This window comes from Ischnura elegans, chromosome 4, assembly GCF_921293095.1.
Source record: "Ischnura elegans chromosome 4, ioIscEleg1.1, whole genome shotgun sequence".
Classification (NCBI taxonomy): Eukaryota; Metazoa; Arthropoda; class Insecta; order Odonata; family Coenagrionidae; genus Ischnura; species Ischnura elegans.
Window position 1 is genome coordinate 5,715,981 of NC_060249.1, and position 20,883 is coordinate 5,736,863.

At 39.7% G+C, this 20,883-nt stretch overlaps 1 protein-coding gene across 2 annotated transcripts in view; it reads left to right on the plus strand.

The window, feature by feature from the left end:
* LOC124157018 (protein phosphatase 1 regulatory subunit 37) overlaps positions 1-20,883 on the plus strand; it is a 156,678-nt gene that overhangs the window by 92,341 nt on the left and 43,454 nt on the right. For both annotated transcript variants that reach the window (XR_006864515.1, XM_046531482.1), the window contains exons 8-9: positions 3,852-4,040; positions 7,898-8,017. Coding sequence is in view for 1 of the 2 variants with exons in the window: in XM_046531482.1 (XP_046387438.1) it covers positions 3,852-4,040; positions 7,898-8,017 (309 nt within the window). In the remaining variant the exon portion in view is untranslated. The remainder of the gene's footprint in view (positions 1-3,851; positions 4,041-7,897; positions 8,018-20,883) is intronic.

Genomic DNA, 20,883 nt, shown 5'->3' on the forward strand with positions numbered 1-20,883 from the left:
CATGTACACCCATGTCTCGTATAGCGCAAGGGATGCGTTCCTTGGGGTCTTTGCGCTATACGAATTTGCGTTATACGAGAGCGTTTTAACATAGGGAAGATAGGGATGCGTTCCTGGTAGCATAGGTCTTTGGTATTGAATTTCCTCTAAAACATCTATATTCCCATAAAAAGCCTTAGAAAACATTATTTCTATAAATATTTATAGTTTAAAACATCTTTAAAGATAGTATTCACCCATTCAAAGACTTTTATTCACATTAAAAAAAATTCTTACGTGCTTTCGAAATTCCATCCTGTCGTGCGGGTGGGCTAACATCTCCTATCTCAGGGGATCGTAATGCGTTGCCGGCAGTTGACGAATTTTCAAACTAGTCTAAAAACAACTGTCGTGTCACCCAGGCCCTTTTGTAGCTCATCGAAATGACAGAAAAATGCTACTTTAAATGCCATTTCATAGCTAGCGGAGTTTATGAATGATAAATCATTTTAATTTGAAGTCCTCCGAGTCATTAGCAGCTACGTGAAACAGTCTTTAAATGCCTTGAAACCTGACTCAGGTTTTCCTTCCCTGAAAATGAATGAACGAGAATGCATTCTTTTCCAAAAGAATATCGTCTAGTCAACACTAGATCTAGTTGAGGGGGAAAGGAGCCACTTTCAATAACAGCTTAGAGTTCATCAGAAAATGTTGTGGTGGCTGCGCTATCAACACTTGCAGATTCACCAGCTGATATCGCCGCACTGAAAATACCTGCTTGCCGTTTAAATTCTGGAACCAACCGCTTTCACTAAATGTCTCGGAGCGATTACCACTCTCGTCTTTCTGTACTGATTCACCATGAACTTTCCGTATGTGTAGACCGCTTGGTTGAAGTTGGTGCGGCTGAGGTCACTGATATTTTAGCTTCGTCTTTATTCAAAATAAGGCATCGTGAGTTTAAACTTCCATGCAATATCGCTTTGACGCTCTCCATTTTCAAAGCCATTGACCTCTCTCAAGTCCTCTTCTAGGTTTATGGTTTTTCTTGATAAATTCTTGATTTTTCTACATGCATTCCTATTTTTTGGCATATTCTCTTGGTTTTTACTCTGTATGGCTCTATCTAAATCACCTTCTTCTGCTGAACTGTATTCCTGAGACGCAGAAGGCCTATGACTGCGGGGAGGGAACGAAGCCATTGTGTTTGAGACTCTATAGCGGACCCTTTTATGTGTTGATGCTATTCATGTGCAACTCGGCCACCGCTCCATTTCTCCCCCGTGAATACCGATGACCTTGAAGGCTTTAGCGTAGACCCTCTACCTGGAAGTCAATCGCCCGGTAACCTACGACGGCAAAAATACGTCTCAAACCGTATTGCTGAAAAAAAAACTCATTTCCACTAGCCCCACGCTTAATTAACGATCTAAATTATTTATTATCATTCTGTTAAGGAGACGAGATAAATCTGCGGTAGGCCGGCTATCTGGACCCAATGACGAGTAATACTTTTGGCAATTGCACAGCAATGAATTTCGATTAATATATAAACAAAAAAGAAGATTTGAGGCAAGAAATAATATTAATATGCGTAAAGTGATAGAAATTACGTGTGTACTTAGCGCAAGTTCACGTTTTATCACGAGAGCGTTTAAAATTTTTGATTAGGCTACACTGCGTTGCAATGTTTCCCCGAGGAACGAATTTGCGCTATATCGAAATTGCGCTAATCGAAATTGCGCTATACGAGACATGGGTGTATGTATATTATTCTGATAGATTATATTAGTTCAGAGGGTATTAGTGTGCAGTGGTATGGCAATGGTGGCGGCTACGCCTAATGGCTTCCGCCGTGCGCTACCCAACCCACCCCCATGGTCCGTCGACCACACACTGTGATTTAGCCAAGAATCGCTACGCGCAGTGCAGTACCAGAAAGTATATTCTTTGTATATTTAGTTACTTTTCCTCGTTCAATAAACAGTTATTCTCCAATATTAATGTCGATTTTGTTCATTAATCGTGTATATCAAGAACCAGGGTTCTTGGTGTATATGAACACTAAATGCATTAAAGCTATGTACTGTTAGTTCACAATAGCACCGATAGAGGGGGGTGTCATCAAGTTTCTTTTAAAGCTGCACAGATGGCTCTGATGTTGCATCGGGAAGTTTTACTCAGAAAAAGTATGAATTTTACTTATGTTTTACCACCAAATTACCCAAATTTTACCACTTAAATTTACAGATATTTTACCCGTTAGCGCGCAGGTTAGCCATATTTTACCACAATTTTACCGGTGTAAATAAGGGTAGTAATGGGGTAATTTATCTTTTGTGCTGACTGGGATGTTTATTTTCTTTGCTTGGAGCATTTATCATCAAGCCTTATTGGCCACCCTTGAATTTCCCCATAAAATTACTTCAAATTTAAGGTGGGAATGGACGTTGGTATAGGAGACCATTTTAAATTTAGCGACAGATGTACAGTCCGGCCGCCGAGAGTTGTCCGTTGACAGCTCAGAAGAAGGGGTGGGGAACCCTTCGCCAAAAACGGTTTGCAGCCAATCGCTGTCCCCCAAACGCACCTCACACCCTCGCCTAGTCAAGCAACGTTGTCACATGCTAATGAATCACCGAAACAAGCCTGAATCACCAAAACAAAACTTTCCATAGATTGCTATTTTTCTCAATGAGGGCAGAGTAGTAGGAAAGTCAAGGATAAAAAGGTAATGCTGACCGCGATTCTTCCTTTAGATCCTTCACGCTCGTCGTCCATTCTGCCACCTTTCTTCACGGAACCCTTTTGTTTACATGTGAGGTGGGCGTTTCCCTTTCTGACCTGGCAACATTGCCCCCTACCCCTTCTAGCTGTCAACGGACAACTCTCGGCGGCCGGACTGTAATTGGAGCTAACTTTCTTATGCAGCCAATTGCCAATTTTACTTCTCAATTTCCCAGCATATCCTGTGGGTCGTTTCCCTTTCTGTTGTAAAAAATTTCATTTTTGATAAATATTAGATCATTTGATTATTTTAAACAAAGGGCTACTCACTGGAGATAGTATAATACAATAAATTTGCATGTAAGAAGTTTGGATATTTATAATTTTTTATAGTTTATGTAATGGCACAAGAAATGATTGGGGATGGAGGGGAAAAGAAGATTTTAGGGGCAAGGCAATTGTGAGATTGTTTAAAATGTTTCTTTTTGGGTTTGGGAATGCTAAGTGCCAATTTTACTTCTCAATTTCCCAGAATATCCTGTGGATCATAACCCCCTCTATTATCAAAAGAATTGAGTCTACCTTGAGAAAGGAATCCTTAAATTATCATTAGTGCATTATTGCCTCATATGTAGTCTCTTTTGAGCCTTTTTAGTTACAGGATATTTGAGCAATAGTACTTAATCCTTCAGGTTACATCATATTTTATTTAAGAATTCATCAAAGAAAAATCAATGAGACAAATTATCAATGGTAGAGGCAAATACAACTCCATATATGTATGTATACATATCAATGCATTTACTGTCATTCTACCACATTTCCTGCGCTCCACATCCAATCTCTCTCCCATTACACTCTTTTCGAAAGGACAACACTTACCATCTCTCATCTTCCCCTTGCACTTTTTCCATTTAGCTGTAATTTTTCCATTACTTATTATTGACTTACTTGCATCCTTTTAACCTCTCCCCCTCTTCTTAGCCTCTTCCTGTGATATGTTGGTCGATTTAACAATCACGCCAGAAGCATCCCTGGGTAATGCTGAATTGAGGACAGTGTTCATAATTTAATTGCTTCACTCATTTCATATTCCGTTGCTAGCTCTCATACATATAACCAAGGGCATGTGTGTTGCGTTTCAGGCAAACAGCAAGACGCTGGACACCCTGAACGTGGGTCGCAACATGCTCACGAGTGAGAGCATTTTGCAGATGAAGGCAGCGCTGCAGCAGAGTTGCTGCTTGGGTCGCCTTGGCCTCCAGTCGACCTGCATCTCCTGCGAGGGCGCTGTTGCACTCGCCGAGTGTATTGCCGTCAACTGCCACCTGCAGGTACCCAATCTCTCCCTCTGCCCTCCATCCCGTACGTGCTACATATTTACACTGGAACCATCTTTGGAGCCTTCAACTCCAATATTTGGAAATGGGGTTTAATGAGTACATACGTGGAAGCTAATGGTGACTTACAGGGGTGTGATTGTTAGGGAAGTATGAAATTTTGGAAAAGTGAGGCAAAGGTTGTGAGGAAATGCACGCATGGGTTGGGGAGCAACTTGGATTCCGTTGGTTTTCTATGGGTTTGTTTCTTAGTCAGCCTTGCCCTCCCTCTAGTTCACCAACCAATACATGTGTTTGTCACTGACATGCGTGCTTAGTAGGGTGAATCAGAAAAACTGATTTTTTTCAAATCTATCTGGCGATGAAAAAAAGGTGTGGGACTGATAAAAAATAAGACCTAAAATATTTGAGACCTCTAGGTGAACCCCTGACCCTCACTCAAATGCCATTTATGGGGGGAGACTCACAAATCAAGTAATTTAGTACAGCAGGGTCTCGATTGTCCAGCTGCGGTTTATTCATGTTGCGGATAAATCGTGCAGGAGTTCACTATCCTTTGACGTTTTCAGCTACATTCATGAAAAAGTAAAATAGAATGCAAAAGCACCTAGATATTTGAATTTTAATGCAAGGCTACACCGGTCTTTTTATTTCCATTAAGAGTCCCCTTCGTAAAATGGAATTATTTTATTTACTTGCTTCCAAGGAATGTTTTAAGTATATGTATTAGGACGTCTGCTCTAGCATTGCAGACGATGATCAGCAGTAGAAAAAATACTCATGATTAATTTTAGAAGATTCTTCAATGGTTAACCAATTGCAAATTAAGAGAAATGTTACTAACGATCTCCAATTGTATATTTCTTATCGCCAATGCGCAATAATTGCCGTGGTCTCACATGCAGTTGAATACGGCCCAAGGGAACCGGAGATTTTGTTGCACTCGGGCATGTCTACGCGGTTACCAGTCAAGGCCAAACTACTAAGGAATGGAATAGTAGATGTGAAAGCAGCGGGGGAAGTGGAAATAAAGATAGCATGAGTCATAGCCAGGCACTCCCCTACGTAGACGATTTGCCATAAGTCCTGGTTTCCTGTAACCAATGCCGCATGATGGCGTGATCGGGCACCCGTTGCCTTTACGGGAGTTCTGTGGTCCTTTTTTCCAAGTGTGCATAGTGGGGTGCGATCGCACTCAATGATCACAGATCTGTGTCCTGCAGCAGTTGCAGCCTGGGCAACTTGCGCAAGAGGCGACTACGCAGCATGGTGCCTGACAGTGTAGTTTCCGATGCCATAAAGTGGTTTCTGAGCATTCGTGCAAACAACTTTTCTGAAGCAGTGACCTCACAGTCACGGGTGTGTGGTTTTCGGACACTAGGCAAACAGGGAGCAGTAGGAATACAATAGGAGTGCAATCGTGTTATCACCACTAAAAAGATTGCAGTTGGGAAAAGAAGTCTCTTAATGAAAAGCAACCTAAAATAATAGACATAGGAGGTCAATTGTTGATGTTGTATGTGTAAGCAGACTCCTCTCTCGCTCTTGGGTTGGGTTTGTGGGTTGCCTGCGGTCGTTGGTGAGAAAAATAACGAAATGAAACAGACTTTACTTTTCAAATCTAGTTATATTAAAGCCTACACTGGATACAATTAACAAGACTCTAGTAAGCTTGAACAGCAGGAAAAATAGGATCCCGGGAGGTATTCAGGTGCCCGACTCCCACGAAGAAGCCTCTCCTTTGTCCTTGGACTGCTCCCGCTTGCACCTTCCCCCAGTCTCTGTGCCCTCCGTCCTCCCTGTCGCTGCTTCTGCTCCTTTTTGTTTTCTTTGTCCGTATTCCGGCCGCTGGCGCTGTCAGTCCAGGAGCGAACACCATATTGGTCACTTATGCAATCTCCTGGGACCTTATAAAGCTGATACTTATTTAGAGATAGAAGATTAGGTACTCGAAATTTTAAAAAACATTGGATGCAATATGAGTTCACTATTTACATAGCCACTTTGAACATTTCCCAAAGAATTTAGAAGAGATAAGTGAAGAGCTAAGTCAGATATTTCATCAGAATATGACAAATATGGAGGACCACTGCCAAGGACGATGAAATACAATTGCAAATGATTAAAGCTGGAACCTTCAGAAGTGCTAATCTATTCTTTTTCATTGTTTTTATTCTTCAATTGAGTATATGTAGTTGTAAATATGTACCCACAATATTTTCTATGAGTTATTTCTTTCTTCAGTTACTCAAGAAAATATAAAGATAATAGCAGTCAGTAAATTATTAATACTTATGTCGTTGGTAACACCACAAAGTGAATTTAGTGGAACTTGGTTAGTATGTTCTAGGGTGCCTCGTTTTGCCACTTTTTTAAAGGAGCGAATCGTAATACCCGGCAAAAGTTGCGTACCCGGGTGGGTGTTACAGATATGATTTTTTCAAAATCAGTTAATATCTTCTGTTCGCCATTTTGTCTTGAAATTTGGAAATTTTCAACGAAAAACGTTAAAATTTAAATAATTTAAATATGGTTTTAACAAGCTCTCATTTTTTCTACTAGAATATAGCATTGGTCTTTCCTTGATATTTTAGACCAAAAACGTCACTTTTATTGCTTTCAATTATCAAGAAAATGACCTTTTATCGTGTGCCCGAAAGCAGTTTGGTGGGGTAGGCAACCACAACTCACCGCCTCAGTTTACGCCATGCATGCGATAAATGACGCGAAATAGAGATTTTTTTCAGTCAAAAACGTGTAAATCATGTCTGAAGTTGTCAAGGGAAGCCACTAGGAAGATAGTATGCTCTTTTATGCCATCGCCGACTACATTGACCACATTTTTGTGCAAGAAGATATTACTGAAGATGGTAACTATCATTCGGAATTCACTATGGTGGTTTTATGTCCCTCTAGGGTCAAATTCACCTCCCCTGCAGTTAGAAAAGGGGTTTATTTTAGTATTCACTAGCAAATGTGCAGCTCCTCTCTAGAGAAGATAGACAAGCGACCCAGGGCCCACCTCGTGGAGATGGCTGTACCTTGGGCTCCTCCGCCTCCTCTACCCAACTAACCAACCAACATATGTAGACCAGTTTGTTCGTTCTGAATCGTCACCGTCCGGAAATATTGTAAAAAATTGAGATTTCGATTGAAATTTTTGCAGAACTTGCCGTGAAATCCAAGTGGATCGGATGACGCCATCCCTGGCGTTATTGGCACATACATAGGTAGCCGCTTTGGAGAATAGCTTCACAGTCCGTTCCATTGCCACTGTGTGACAGAGATATACAGCGAATGACTATTCTGGCGAAGTATTTTAAGGAAGAGACAGTTTTCAACTATTTCGTCACTTGATATATTCCTCACAACTGGTGGTACGGTAATAGAAACATCGGTGCTTTCCCAATGAATCATTTCTTCATAATCGACATGGCCACAAAAATCAAATGGGGAACAATTTTTCATCTGATGCAATGATTTGAATTATCTGCTTCGTGTTCTATAGCTCCAAGAATTTTAATCAGTGCCTCCTGTCGGACAGTCAGCTGATGATCACTTATCACTGCTAGAAGAATATTTTCTGGGAGTGCGGGAAACTGGCATCTTTCAGTTTTAAATGTTGAGTCTCTGTTTGGCACCTAACTAAATGTGTAAGTGAGATGGAAATGATTTAATTAGTGGAATTAATTACAAAGTAAATTTTCTCTCCTATTCTGTGGAGACGTGCTCATGAACAGGAATACATTCCACTTTGCTTGCTGCCTTTGTGAGTGTGAGGAAACACACTGTACGGGTGTGGTATCTTGTTGAGTAAACTTGAGTTGAATTGTGGACATGTTCTCTTGCAGAGAATCGACCTGCGAGACAATCCCATCCAGATAGGGGGCTTGATGGCGCTTGCTCGATCCATGAAGGAGTACACGGGAGTGACGCGCATTGACCTTGACGATGCTCCAAAAAGGCCGCTGGTGAGTCTCTCAAACAATCCCCCCCTCACGCTTACTCCAAGTCAGAACATGATGACTGCAATTGTTGCCGTGCCAATGCGTTTACTCCCTGCTTAGTGTTTATTTATTTTGTAAAGTTTATATTAAGAAGCTCTGAATTTTGGAATTTGCTTAATTTAGGAAAATGCAGATTCTTTTTAACATTTTCAAATAAAATTTAGACTATACCGTAGTAGCTTCATTTTTTAAGTGAAACTGGAAGAAGATTTATCATTCACTTATCTCAAGTTAAAAATGGTGAAAGATCACTATTATACCTGCATGCCTTTTTGCACACCTTTTAATCTCAATGATTTCTCTGACTTCCCATGGTGATGCCTCATTAAGAGTTATAATATTTAAAATTAATTTATGATTGGCTGTAGAAGATGCATGGCAGAGAAAGTATTTATTCCGTGCGAATCACAGTACGAATGTGGGAAAAGTGATTAATGGGTTCTAATAATGGGACTTCCTGCTCAGATATAATTATGTTTAACTGATTTATGTTGCTTATTGCCATAAAAATGCTTATTACCATATTAAATATATTTTTAATGGTAAAAACCTCAATAAAGAATGGTCAAAGCAAATGCTAAAGGAATAAGTTAAGCATTTGTTTGATACATATACCAGAAACATTCTTTGCTATGAATGTACATATTTCAACCTCATAACGCTAGAGAAATGAGGGAGTTGTACAGACGGGGAATATTTTTGATTGGTATACATTTCACTGTCTCATTGTCCTTCATGATGTAAAAAAACGTATAGTTTTCACTTAACTAAAGATGTGCGAATAGTGTCCGCGAATACTCGAATACTAGAAAGTATTCGATATTCGAGGTCTCGAATAGTTAAGCTAAAGGTACCGCCTCGAATACATCGAATACTTTGAATTTCGCGTCATACATTTTCGCATGCACGTTGTTGGTAATTGACTCGGAAAAATGTAGAGAACTCTACTCTTTTAGTGTATGCAGCGCCATTTTAGGCAAGTTGACGAACTAGATCAAATTCACGGGTTAGAGCGGTGAAAAGAGTTCGACGTGGGGAATCGAAATTGATTGGGTGAAAAAATCCGAAAATCCCTGGTGTCCCCTATTAGGAGAACCTCAGTGCCCTGGAATAGTAACTACGTAGCACAATTCCCAAAATCCGCTTCCCCCTCCATCCATCAGCCCTCAGGCCCTACTCGGACACTTTCGTCCTCTTCGAAATCAAACAAAAGGCCCCAGCTCCTGCAGGGTTCGTATTACAAAGACCATAAAGCAAAAGCTTCAAAAGAAAATATCAAGTTACAGGAAAATAATGGAATCGCGTTTCACCCTTCTCTCTTTCTCCCCCACTGACCATTTTCCCGCATCCATCCAGTGCCGTGGGATAGCAACAGCATTTTCCACATTCCGCTATCCCCCTCCATTCAGCATTCCCCTCAACCTCTCTGACGATTTCCTCTTCTCTGAAATCAAACAAAAGGTCCCAGCTCGCACAGGGATCGTATTGGGAAGACCATAGCTTCGAAAAAATATCAAGTTACACGAGAACAATAAAAATGTGTCTCATGCCCTCCCCTTTTCTCACCCACTGACCTTTTTCTGCCTACCTGCTTCGAAGTTCCCCATTTCTGGAGGTCAACTACTGCATGATTCATCAACTAGCCCAAAAGTTGTCTAACAATGACTTTCGTCAATTGATATTACACCTTTATTGGATCAAAATATTTGTAATTTAAAAAAGAATATGACCTAACACGAGGTATTTCTAACTTCATTTAATCATTTTACGCAAGAAAATAAATGTCGGAAAGAGGAACAAATACGACGGTGACTTAGCATTTTGGCAAAACTCGATATCCTCGCAGCTTCTCGGAGGAAGTTGATGTGGTATTTTATCTGAAAACTAGGGGTCGACGGGGCCCCGAAATTTTCGGGTCGGGTCGGGTCATCGTCCTGACCCGACCTTCGGGTCGGGCCGTTTCAAATCTCGGGTCAAAATCGGGTCGGGTCGAAAATCGCGAGAATTTTATCCATCGCGAAAAATATTTCACTTTTCTTTTTTATAACTTCTATTGTCCCCAGCAACATTTTAAATTGATTATGGCCATCATTTGTGACAGCGCTCTCAAAATATAACATATTTCATACATTTTATGGCGTTAAAAGTCGTAAAATACAAGCCAGCGAATATTTTCTATGTAAATGGCGATCTTAAGAAAACCTAAGTAACGTTAAAGTTAGACATTATTTTATATTAGAATGCAATAATCAGAACTAGCTGACATTAGAAGGCTAGCATCAATTAAGGGCGCTAAAGGCAGAAAGTAGTTTCTAATATCTACGCAGTAGCGAGGAGTGGCGACAGGCAGTCGTGACGACTGCCGGCCCAATTACGTTTCAGTCTGACTCCGTCACTGAACTATGAAATAGTAGGGACTATAAAGAAATATTCACGGGTGATTGGTATTGACTTCCATATTTTCAGCTGAACATTATACATATATGCGTTATTGGGCTGAAATATTATTTCTTTCCGATCGATAATAACTTGACAAATGGGATACGGCATATATTCCATTTCTTATCCATTTTAGCACCTGCGGTAACGAATAAAACTTCTCGGCTAGGCACCAGGTTAGGCTGAAAAGTTTTTAAAGCCTAACCCCTAGAGATGTGCGAATAGTATCCGCGAATACTCGAATACTAGAAAGTATTCGATATTCGAGATCTGGAATATTTATGCCAAAGGTGCCGTCTCGAATATGTACTTTTAATTTCGCGTCATACACTGTCGCTCGCACGTCGTTGGTAGTTGACTCGAAAAAATGAGGAGAATTCTAGTCGTTTAGTGCATGCAGCGCCGTTTTAGGCAAGCTGACGAACTACATCAAATTCGCGGGTTAGAGCGGTGAATAGAGTTCAACGTGGGGAACCGAAATTGGTCGGGTGAAAAAAATCCGAAAATCCCAGGTGTCCCCCATCAGGAGAAGCTCAGTGCCGTGGGATAGTGACATTGGAGCATTTCCCACGATCCGCTATCCACCTCAATTCAGCGTTCGCCCCACCCCCTCCGACGATTTCCTCTTCTCCGAAATCAAACAAAAGGTCCCGGCTTGCCCAGGGATCGTATTACGAAGACCTCAGCTTCGAAAAAATATCAAGTTACCGTAAAAAAATAGAATCGCGTTTCACCCTTCTTCCTCAGGAGATGAAACTACCATAGGGAGGAACTCATCAGTGCCGTGGGATAGTGACATTGGCGCATTTCCCACGATCTGCTTTCCCCCTCCATTCAGCGTTCGCCCCACCCCCTCCGACGATTTCCTCTTCTCCGAAATCAAACATAAGGTCCCAGCTCACGCAGGGATCTTATTACGAAGGCCTTAGCTTCGAAAAAAATATCATGTTACACGAGAAAAATAAAAACTTGTCTCACGCCCCCCCTCTACTCACCCACTGGCCTTTTTCTGCTTACCTGCTTCGAAGTTCCCCATTTCTGGAGGTCAACTGCTGCATGAGTCATCTACTAGCCCAAAAGTTGTCTAACAATGACTTTCGGCTATAGATATTACGCTTTTATTGGATTGAAATATTAGTAATAAGCGCGTAATTTAAAAAAGAATAAGACCAAACACGACATATTTCTGACTTTATTTAAGCATTTTACGCAGGAAAATAAATGCCGGAAAGACGAAGAAAGACGACGGAGGCTTAGCATTTTGGCGTAATGCTCAAATGCGGTGCTCTCCTATTATTTTTTATAGCCTCAATCGAAATATTAATACTCCTGGAGTACGTATTTAACGATTCTAGATTTTTATAAGACGATATCTATTTTTCGCGATTAAATTAAAAGTGAAAATTTTCAAGCGCGCGAAAACGCGACGGGTAAGTATGAATGCCGGGAAAAACTCCGCGTGACGTCGTTCTGCTTCCCGCTGCCGCGAGTGAGGTGACCTTGGGGCGAGGCTCTGAGCGCTAACACGACGCAGGATGCTAGCAGGTAGCCGAGTACCATGCTAGCTGGTAGCGCTTGGCTAAAATAAGGATTATTAATACCTTATCAAGCGAAGAAAACTTTCCGACCACAGCCAGTTTTAATAAGTGATTATTAAGACATGTTTCCCTGATCTTTGTGCCTCATGCATGCATTGGTAACCTTAGACGATGTAAACTCCTATCCTCTCGTGTAGAAAATAGGTCACTGTGATGTCAACTGGAGTGGCATTACATGGGTGCCAATCTGGCCTTTTTCAAATGAGGATAAAATTGGCCATTGCCATTGGTCTAAACCGGTATTTCTAGAACCAAATATTTTGTATATTATGAATACACCAAAGGTGGGTAACAAATCACAATCAATGCCTTTCATTTCCTTTAATGAAGGAAACTACCCTATTGTTTATATAAAATTAAAATATTCCATTAATCAGCTAAATTCCTGTTTGAATCCTTTAAAGGCAGTCACAATTACTCGCCAAAATCTTGGGTTTCCTGCTGCATAAGCGACCTAGTCAAACATTTTCACATTCATCGTTTAGTATTCGAGGTATTCTAAATTCGAGGTATTCGAATATTCGAGCAATGATTTGATATTCGAATTCGAGAAATCTACTATTCGACCCATCCCTACTAACCTCATTAAGGTTTGTGAAGGTAAATGATGATATTTATATCATTCTTTTAGTTTACGGAGACATAGATGAAGGAGACTCCCGACCTGTTCTTAAAAGGCCGTTGCAGATGCCAATGCTGTTGTCAATGCGACTACGACTTTATCTCAGCAGCTGATATCTTAGAAATGTTTAACATTGATTTAAAAGGATTGTTTTTGGCTGGAGTGGAATCAATATTAACAGCTTTATTTTTATAAAAATTTATAAGTTCATTTATTTTTATAAAAACTTATAAGTTCATTAAAATTATATATGTGAGGATAAGTTTATAAAAATAGCCATGCTTTCCATTTTTGCCTATTTTAAGCGGCTATCTGCGAAGTCTAGAATACGGAACGAGTATTTTCCTTCCATCTACCCGTTCATATAACAACTCTTGATGTTACCCCTGCCCAAACGCGTTCCACTCCCCTTGTTTACAAAACTCCAGAAGGGTTCGGTGTATTTAATTTTCCATACGGAAAGCATAAAAAACGAAACCAAATTACTGTCGACACGTCGACTTACTGGAAGATTATTTAACCCATTACTTCAATCAGCCAATCATGATCACTGCTAAAATTACTTAAATAAACCCACGTTTATCAATCTTCCAGTTTTTAATTGTCTCGGCCGGTTTTAACGTCATAGTCCAGTCGTTTTAACAGGTCTGGAAAGAAACCTGATGTGCTGCAGTTGTAAATGAAAGGATTTCTTCGAATTAATGGAGAGCGCTCTGTGGGGTTCTTGGTGCAATTGGAGTGCCCTGGGTGAACAAACTGGAAGAGAAAGGAGAGAGCAAGGAATATTTGCAAGGTTACAGTGCGGGGAAGAGAGCGGAAATGGGTGGAGTAGTGTGTGTGGCAGTTAAGATTGGCCTTTACAGAGATTTATGGCCATAAAACCAATCGGAACCATGCGGTGTACATTGGGGTACAGACTTTTTTTTAGCTAATAGGAACCATATTCCTGAATATCCGACTTTCTTTGCCCTTTCTTCCAGTTTACTCTCCCAACGAATCCCAAGTGCACCCTGAACCCTTCTAGAACGTTCTCCTTCCCATGTCCCCGCACCCTCAAGAGAATTGTATAGTTAAGACCTTGCTTTACAATTTTTATTGCCAGACGTCCTTAGAATGACGTGAGTGTGGCGTCGAAACGGGTTGAGGTTAAGTATATACAGTAAATAAAATAATTAAAATGTGCATTTACAGAACGGTTGTATGAAAATATTTCATGTTGAAATATATGTTAGCAACAATGACACAATATCTATGCTATTACATGAAATTAGTTTTCACTGACCTCAGTATGTACATGCATTCATTTTTATTTGAATCATGCTGAAAAATCCAACGGCAAGCGAAAAATCACGTAATGAATATGAAAGATTAGTACTAGCAACAACACAAATATTAAGCTCCTTTCATTCTAAGTTTAGATATGTTTCTTAGTGACCATTAGTGTTCTTACACCAAAATTTAAAAAGTTTGGATGTATAATAAACTTTTAGAAGACAGGAATGCTGTTGTTTTTGAAGTGTTAAAACTCAAATTTTTATTTCCAGATTATATTTACACGAAGGACTACTTCATTTGTTCATGTTACTTTCATCCTTTGTATTATTAGTGTAAAAAAAATAGGTTTAATATTTTTCACTTCTGGCAAAAAACTAATAATTTATAGATTGTGTAATTAATAGTAAATAACTAGACATAAGTCATTATTATAAGGCAAATATTAATGGATAGTGATAATTGTTATTAGCTTTCATCAGTTATCATTCTATTTTTTTAAGACTGAGTTTTTGGTTTCTTTAACCTTTTGTAATTAAAGAGTAACACATTAATGGAAACAAAATATTTCTTGTGTATATTTGTCATTGATTTTAAACATTTGTAATATGGGCCATTGAGTTTAATAATAGCCTATCTGAAATTGAGTGCACTGGAAGAATTGACTTTGGGATATATTTACAGGAAATACAGGAAGATGTTTGTTTTACCTTGACCTCATTATCCAACTTAGTATTGTATTTATTTGTGTTATTTTTGTAGTAGTCTGTTTCAGATATGCATTTGCATTTCTGTTTTGAGTGAATACACTTAAACTAATCTACCATTTAGGTATAGATTGTTTATTTTTATTTCCTTTTATTGGCCTTCATAAACATATTTTTTGACATTTCTGCTTCAAGAAAAAAATTATGATCAAATTATTGGATACGACCCGACCCGAGACCCGACCCGACCCGAGGGTCAAAAAAAATACCCGACCCGACCCGACCCGAACCTTAAAATTTTGACCCGTCCACCCCTACTGAAAACATATGTCAAGTTACAATTTATGAGTTGTGCTATATATCTCTAATATTATAGTCACAGACGAAGGGATATTTTCTCAAGATATTTGGTATCTCCCTGATAGCAATTCGAATTCATCTTCTTATCTCCTGAGATCTTCCAAAGATGGACTGAAAATTATTGAAGAAAATACGGTGGAGAAGCACGTGTATTTTGCAAAAGGCCTAAGATTGTCCGCTAGCACTTGGCAGCAGGAGTGGGGGTAAAACGAGCCTGTTAAAATAAGAAGTTGGATGGAGCTGAGTATCAGCTGAGCGTGCTGCTGAAATGGTGTTTGGTAGATAAGAATGCATACATCAGACAGAAATCCATCATAGCAGTGTAAATGCCGAGATGGCATGCAATCATTTTTTCGCGAGGTGGTGTGTCCCCTTAGGATATTTGAAAGATATGTTAGTTGAATGAACTCTATGCCCAAATTGTTTCCATAAAATTAAAATGCAGTGAGTCCCCGTTTAACGTCACTTACCTTTCCTGAAAAATGTGACGATAAACGAAATGACGTTAATCGAAGCACAATATCCCATAAGAAACAATGTAAAAAGTGAATATCGGCTCCTAGACCTCACAATTCCTACGCGAAAAAATTTTAGCGTATCATATTTGGGCCATTTCTTACGATGGGAATGCCAAACTATGGCATAAACACGAGTCTCTGTCTTCATTGACGGCGATACCAGCAGCGACGTACATCCTTCTCCATTTTTGTATCTTCCCGCGTTTGTTTTTTTGGCTTCGCTATGGTGGTCACCTGGGCATCATCATGGCTGAAACATCGTCGCAGTTACAGGAACCAAGATTATTGAGAACACGGCGAAAAAGTGACGACAAATACTCCGAGTTCTACCCGGAAAAATTCCTAGAAATCACTTTTCAGGTTCCAGAAAACCGTTATGTCAAGTAAAATTTGCTAAAACTTTACTTGACATTTACGCAGTTAACATTTGCGCACCTACCTAAGAATTCATTTTGCAGAAAATTTGCTGTAAACGTAATCGAAATTGACAATAAACACACCGTTTTACACTTCGTTTAGACTGACTGTATTACCGCCCACAAAACGAACAACCTGCAACGCCCGCCGCTTCGCATTTTTTCTCGCGCAAAATTTAAAAGACCTGACCAGACTTGACGTTATCGCGAAGCAAAGGTGCGATAAACAAATGACGGTCTCAAAATTTTCGTGACGTTATCGCGAAATGACGTTAAACGGGGTGACGTAGAACGAGGACTCACTGTATTCCATTAATCAGCTAAATTCCTGTTTGAATCCTTTTAAGGAAATCACAATTACTCGCCAAAATCTTGGGTTTCCTGATGCATTGGCAACCTAATCAAACATTCCCGCATTCGTCATTTGGTATTCGAGGTATTCGAATATTCGAGCAATGATTTAATATTCGAATTCGATATTCGAGTTCGAGATATCTGATATTCGACCCATCTCTACACTTAACACATTGATAACAAAAGTCTTTAAGGTCTTACACAAGAATATAATATCAACACTCACAAATATGTATTTATCTACTAATAGATTGCTTCTATCTATAAAAGTTTTTTTGGAATATGCCATCTGAAATTATTCACACAATGCAATTTAAAATTGGCTGAAGCTTCTTTTACTGTAATTGAGATCCATTGGTCAAACTTGACTTAAATTCTGCATTTTTTGGAAGTGTAGTGGTTCTTTTATTTATATTTCCATACACGGAAAAACCTTTTTGTGCATCTACATTTGCCACAGGTATTAACAGGGTTTTCACACAGTTTTCTACAAAATGGGGAAAATCATTTTAAAGGGCAAGAATAAGTGGACGTACTGAAAATTCTTTTCCTTCTTCCTGAACTGATCTAACAGAATCCTTCAAAGCAGAATAGCCAAGAAGTTCTTGAGTTTCTGTTATTGATAATATGAGGGCATTAGCAACAATTGTGCTTAAGTCCTTCACATCAGTTGTCAATATACACCTTGTGCTGAATAATCTTCCCATGGCTGTAATAATGTTCCTCCCTGGGTCACGGTATACAAGGAATGACATCTTCCTATTAGTCTTTCAGCCTATTTGCTTCAGGACCTCACACATGGAAAGTTGCACATATTTTTTGAGACTATTAAGTAGAGATGTGCGAATAGTATCCGCGAATACTCGAATACCTCGAATACTAGAAAGTATTCGATATTCGAGATTTCGAATAGTTATGCGAAAAGTACCGCCTCGAATACTTTGAATTTCGTGTCATACACTGTCGCACGCACATCGTTGGTAGTTGACTCGGAGAAATGTAGAGAACTGTAGTCATTTAGTGCTCGCAGCACCGTTTTACGCAAGTTGACGAATTACATCAAATTCGTGGATTTGAGCGGTGAAAAGAGTTCGACGAGGAGAACCTCAGTGAGGTGGGATAGCAACCTTAGGGCATTTCCCACGACCTGCTATCCCCCTCCATTAAGCACTCGCCTCAACCACTCTGACGCTTTCCTCTTCTCCTAAATCAAACAGAAGGTCCCACCTCGCGCAGGGATCGCATTACGAAGACCTTAGCTTCGAAAAAAATATCGAGTTACAAAGGGATATTTTCTCAGAATATTTGGTTTCTCCCTGATAGCAATTCCAATTCATCTTCTTATCTCGTGAGAACTCCCAAAGATGGACTAATAATAATAACTAACAAAAAAAACTAACAAAATAATTGAAGAAAATCCGGTGGAAAAGAGCTTGTATTTTGCAAAATGCCTTAGATTGTCAGCTAGCACTTGGCAGCAGGAGTGAGGGTAAAGCGATGTTAGTTGAATTAATTATATGCCCAATTGTTTCCATAAAATTAAAATATTCATTAATCAGCTAAATTCCTGTTCGAATCATTTAAAGGAAATCAAAATTACTCCCCAAAATCTTGTGTTGCCTGCTGCATAGGCAACCGAGTCAAACATACCAGCATTCATCATTTAGTATTCGAGGTATTCGAAATTCGAGGTATTCGAATATTCGAGCAATGATTTAATATTCGAATTCGATATTCGAATTCAAGAAATCTGCTATTCGACCCATCTCTAATATATTCTTATCTACCAAACTCCATTTCGGTGGCACGCCGATCTGATACTCGGCTTAATCCAACTTCTTATTTTCAACAGGTAGCTCGCTTAACCCTCACTCCTGCTGTCAAGTGCTAGCGGGCAATCCGAGGCGTTTTGCAAAATACACACGCTTCTCCACTGGATTTCTTCAATTATTTTCAGTCCATCTTTGGAAGTTCACACGAGATAAGCAGATGAATTCGAATTGCTAGCGGGGAGAAACCAAATATCCTGAGAAAATATCCCTTCGACTGTGACAATAGAGATTTATAGCATAACTCATAAATTGTAACTTGATGTATGTTTTCGAAAAAAAATACGGCATCAGCTTCCGAGGAGCTCAGTTGCGAGGATATCGAGTTTCGCCAGAATGCTAAGTCTTCGTCATATTTTGACATTTATTTCTTTGCGTAAAATGCTTAAATAAACTCAGAAATACGTCGTGTTTGGTCTTATTCTTTTTGAAATAATGCACACATTACTAATATTTCAATTGAATAAAGGTGTAACATCAATTGACGAAAGTCATTCTTAGACACCTTTTGTGCTAATAGATGACTCATACAGGGATTGACCTCCACATAAAAGGGGAACTTCGAAGCTGGTGGGAAAAAAAAGGTCAGTGGGGGAAAAAAGGGAGGGCCCGAAACACGTTTCTATTGTTCTCGTGTAACTTGGTATTTTTTCGAAGCTAAGGTCTTCGTAATATGATCCCTGCGCGAGCTGTGACCTTTTTTTATTTCGAAGAAGATGAAATCCTCAGAGGGGGGGCTAGTGCTGAATTGAGGGGGATACCGGATCTTGGGGAATGCGCTAATGTAAGTATCCCACGGTACTCACGCAGCAGTTGACCTCCGGAAATGGGGAACTTCGATGCAGGTAGCCAGAAAAAGGTCAGTGGGTGAGAAAAGGGGGGAGGGCGTGAAACACGTTTTTATTGTTCTCGTAACTCGATTTTTTTTTCGAAGCAGGGGTCTTCCTAATGCGATCCCTGCGCGATCTGGGGCCTTTTGTTTGATTTCGGAGAAGAGGAAAGCGTCAGAGTGCGTGAGGCAAGTGCTGAATGGAGGGGGATAGCGGATCGTGGGAAATGCCCTAAGGTTGCTATCCTACGGCACTGAGGTTCTCCTGGTGGGGGGAATCGGGGATTTTCGGATTTTTTCACCTGACCATTTTCGGTTCCCCTCGTCGAACTCTTTTCTCCGCTAAAATCCACGAATTTGATGTAATTCGTCAACTTGCGTAAAACGGCGCAGCGAGCACTAAACGACTAGAAGTTCTCTACATTTTTCCGAGTCAACTACCAACGACGTGCGTGCGACAGTGTATGACGCGAAATTCAAAGTATTCGAGGTATTCGAGGCGGTACTTTTCGCATAACTATTCGAAACCTCGAATATCGAATACTTTCTAATATTCGAGTATTCGCGGATACTATTCGCACATCTCTAGAATATATACATCAGACAGAAATCCATCGTAGCAGTGTAAAAGCGGAGACGGCATGCAATCATTTTTTCGCGAGGTGGTGTGTCCCCTTGGAATATTTGAAAGAGATGTTAGTTGAATCAACTATAAGCCCAAATTGTTTCCATAAAATTGAAATATTCCATTAATCAGCTAAATTCCGGTTCGAATCCTTTAAAGGAAATCTTAATTACTCGCCAAAATCCTGGGTTTCCTGCTGCATAGCAACCTAGTCAAACATTCCCGCATTTATCGTTTTTCTCGTCCACCCTGAAAAACGATAGATCGAGGTTCCACTGTATAACTTTTTATTTACACATTCATCAAGGGAAATAGAAACTTAGTAAGAAATAAGAAGCTTAAAGAAATAATATGCTTTGTGCAATTCTAGTATTCGAGGTATTGGAAATTCGAGGTATTCGAATTTTCGAGCAATGATTTAATATTCGAATTCGATATTCGAGTTTGAGAAATCTGCTATTCGACCCATCTCTACTATTAAGAGAAGATTCATTTTCTTTTCCAAACTGTGCATTGCTGACTAGGCTAAAGGAATTTAATAAATTAAGGTTGAGTCGGTTATTTAATTTTTCGGTTCTCGATAGATACCGGTCTCATTCTTCCCCTCGCTTCTCGATACTCAGTTCCAAGGGTGAACTCTAATTATATGAATTAATGGCTCATTTAAATAAACAACCACAAGAAGCGAATGAAAATAATTTCATGAAAGATGTTAATCAGCAGGAAAGCTCTGTTAAAGAATGTCTCCATAATTTTATTTGCCAAGCAAAAAAGTTAAATAACACGTTGTTTAGCATGATCTATCAACCATGTCTCATTACATCAGGCAGCCACTGGTTATTTCACCAGGTTTTTTGTTGTAACTTGTAAGTCAGATCAAAATACATTCTGTGATGTAGCTAACTTAAATTGTTGCTTTGATTGACAACTTATTTGCATGCTTCACTGTCACAGTTCTTATAACCTTAACAATGAACTGCTCAACACGCTGGTATAGCGACACTGGATAAACTGAGCGGCCATGATTCAACGAAAAATTGTAATGTGGTGTTGCATTCTGCAGGATAACCGCAATTTTCCACACCTTGCATAGATTTATCACATTACGAATAGGCTCTCGAAACTCATTTTGCTCGTATGTCGAAGACTTACTGTATATATGCATGGCAGACGAAAAGTCAGCTTGTTTGAAAGCAGCCATGGAAAAAGGAGGAGATAATGTCCTCCTACTTCTTCCATGGCCGTGGCTACAGAATGCTAC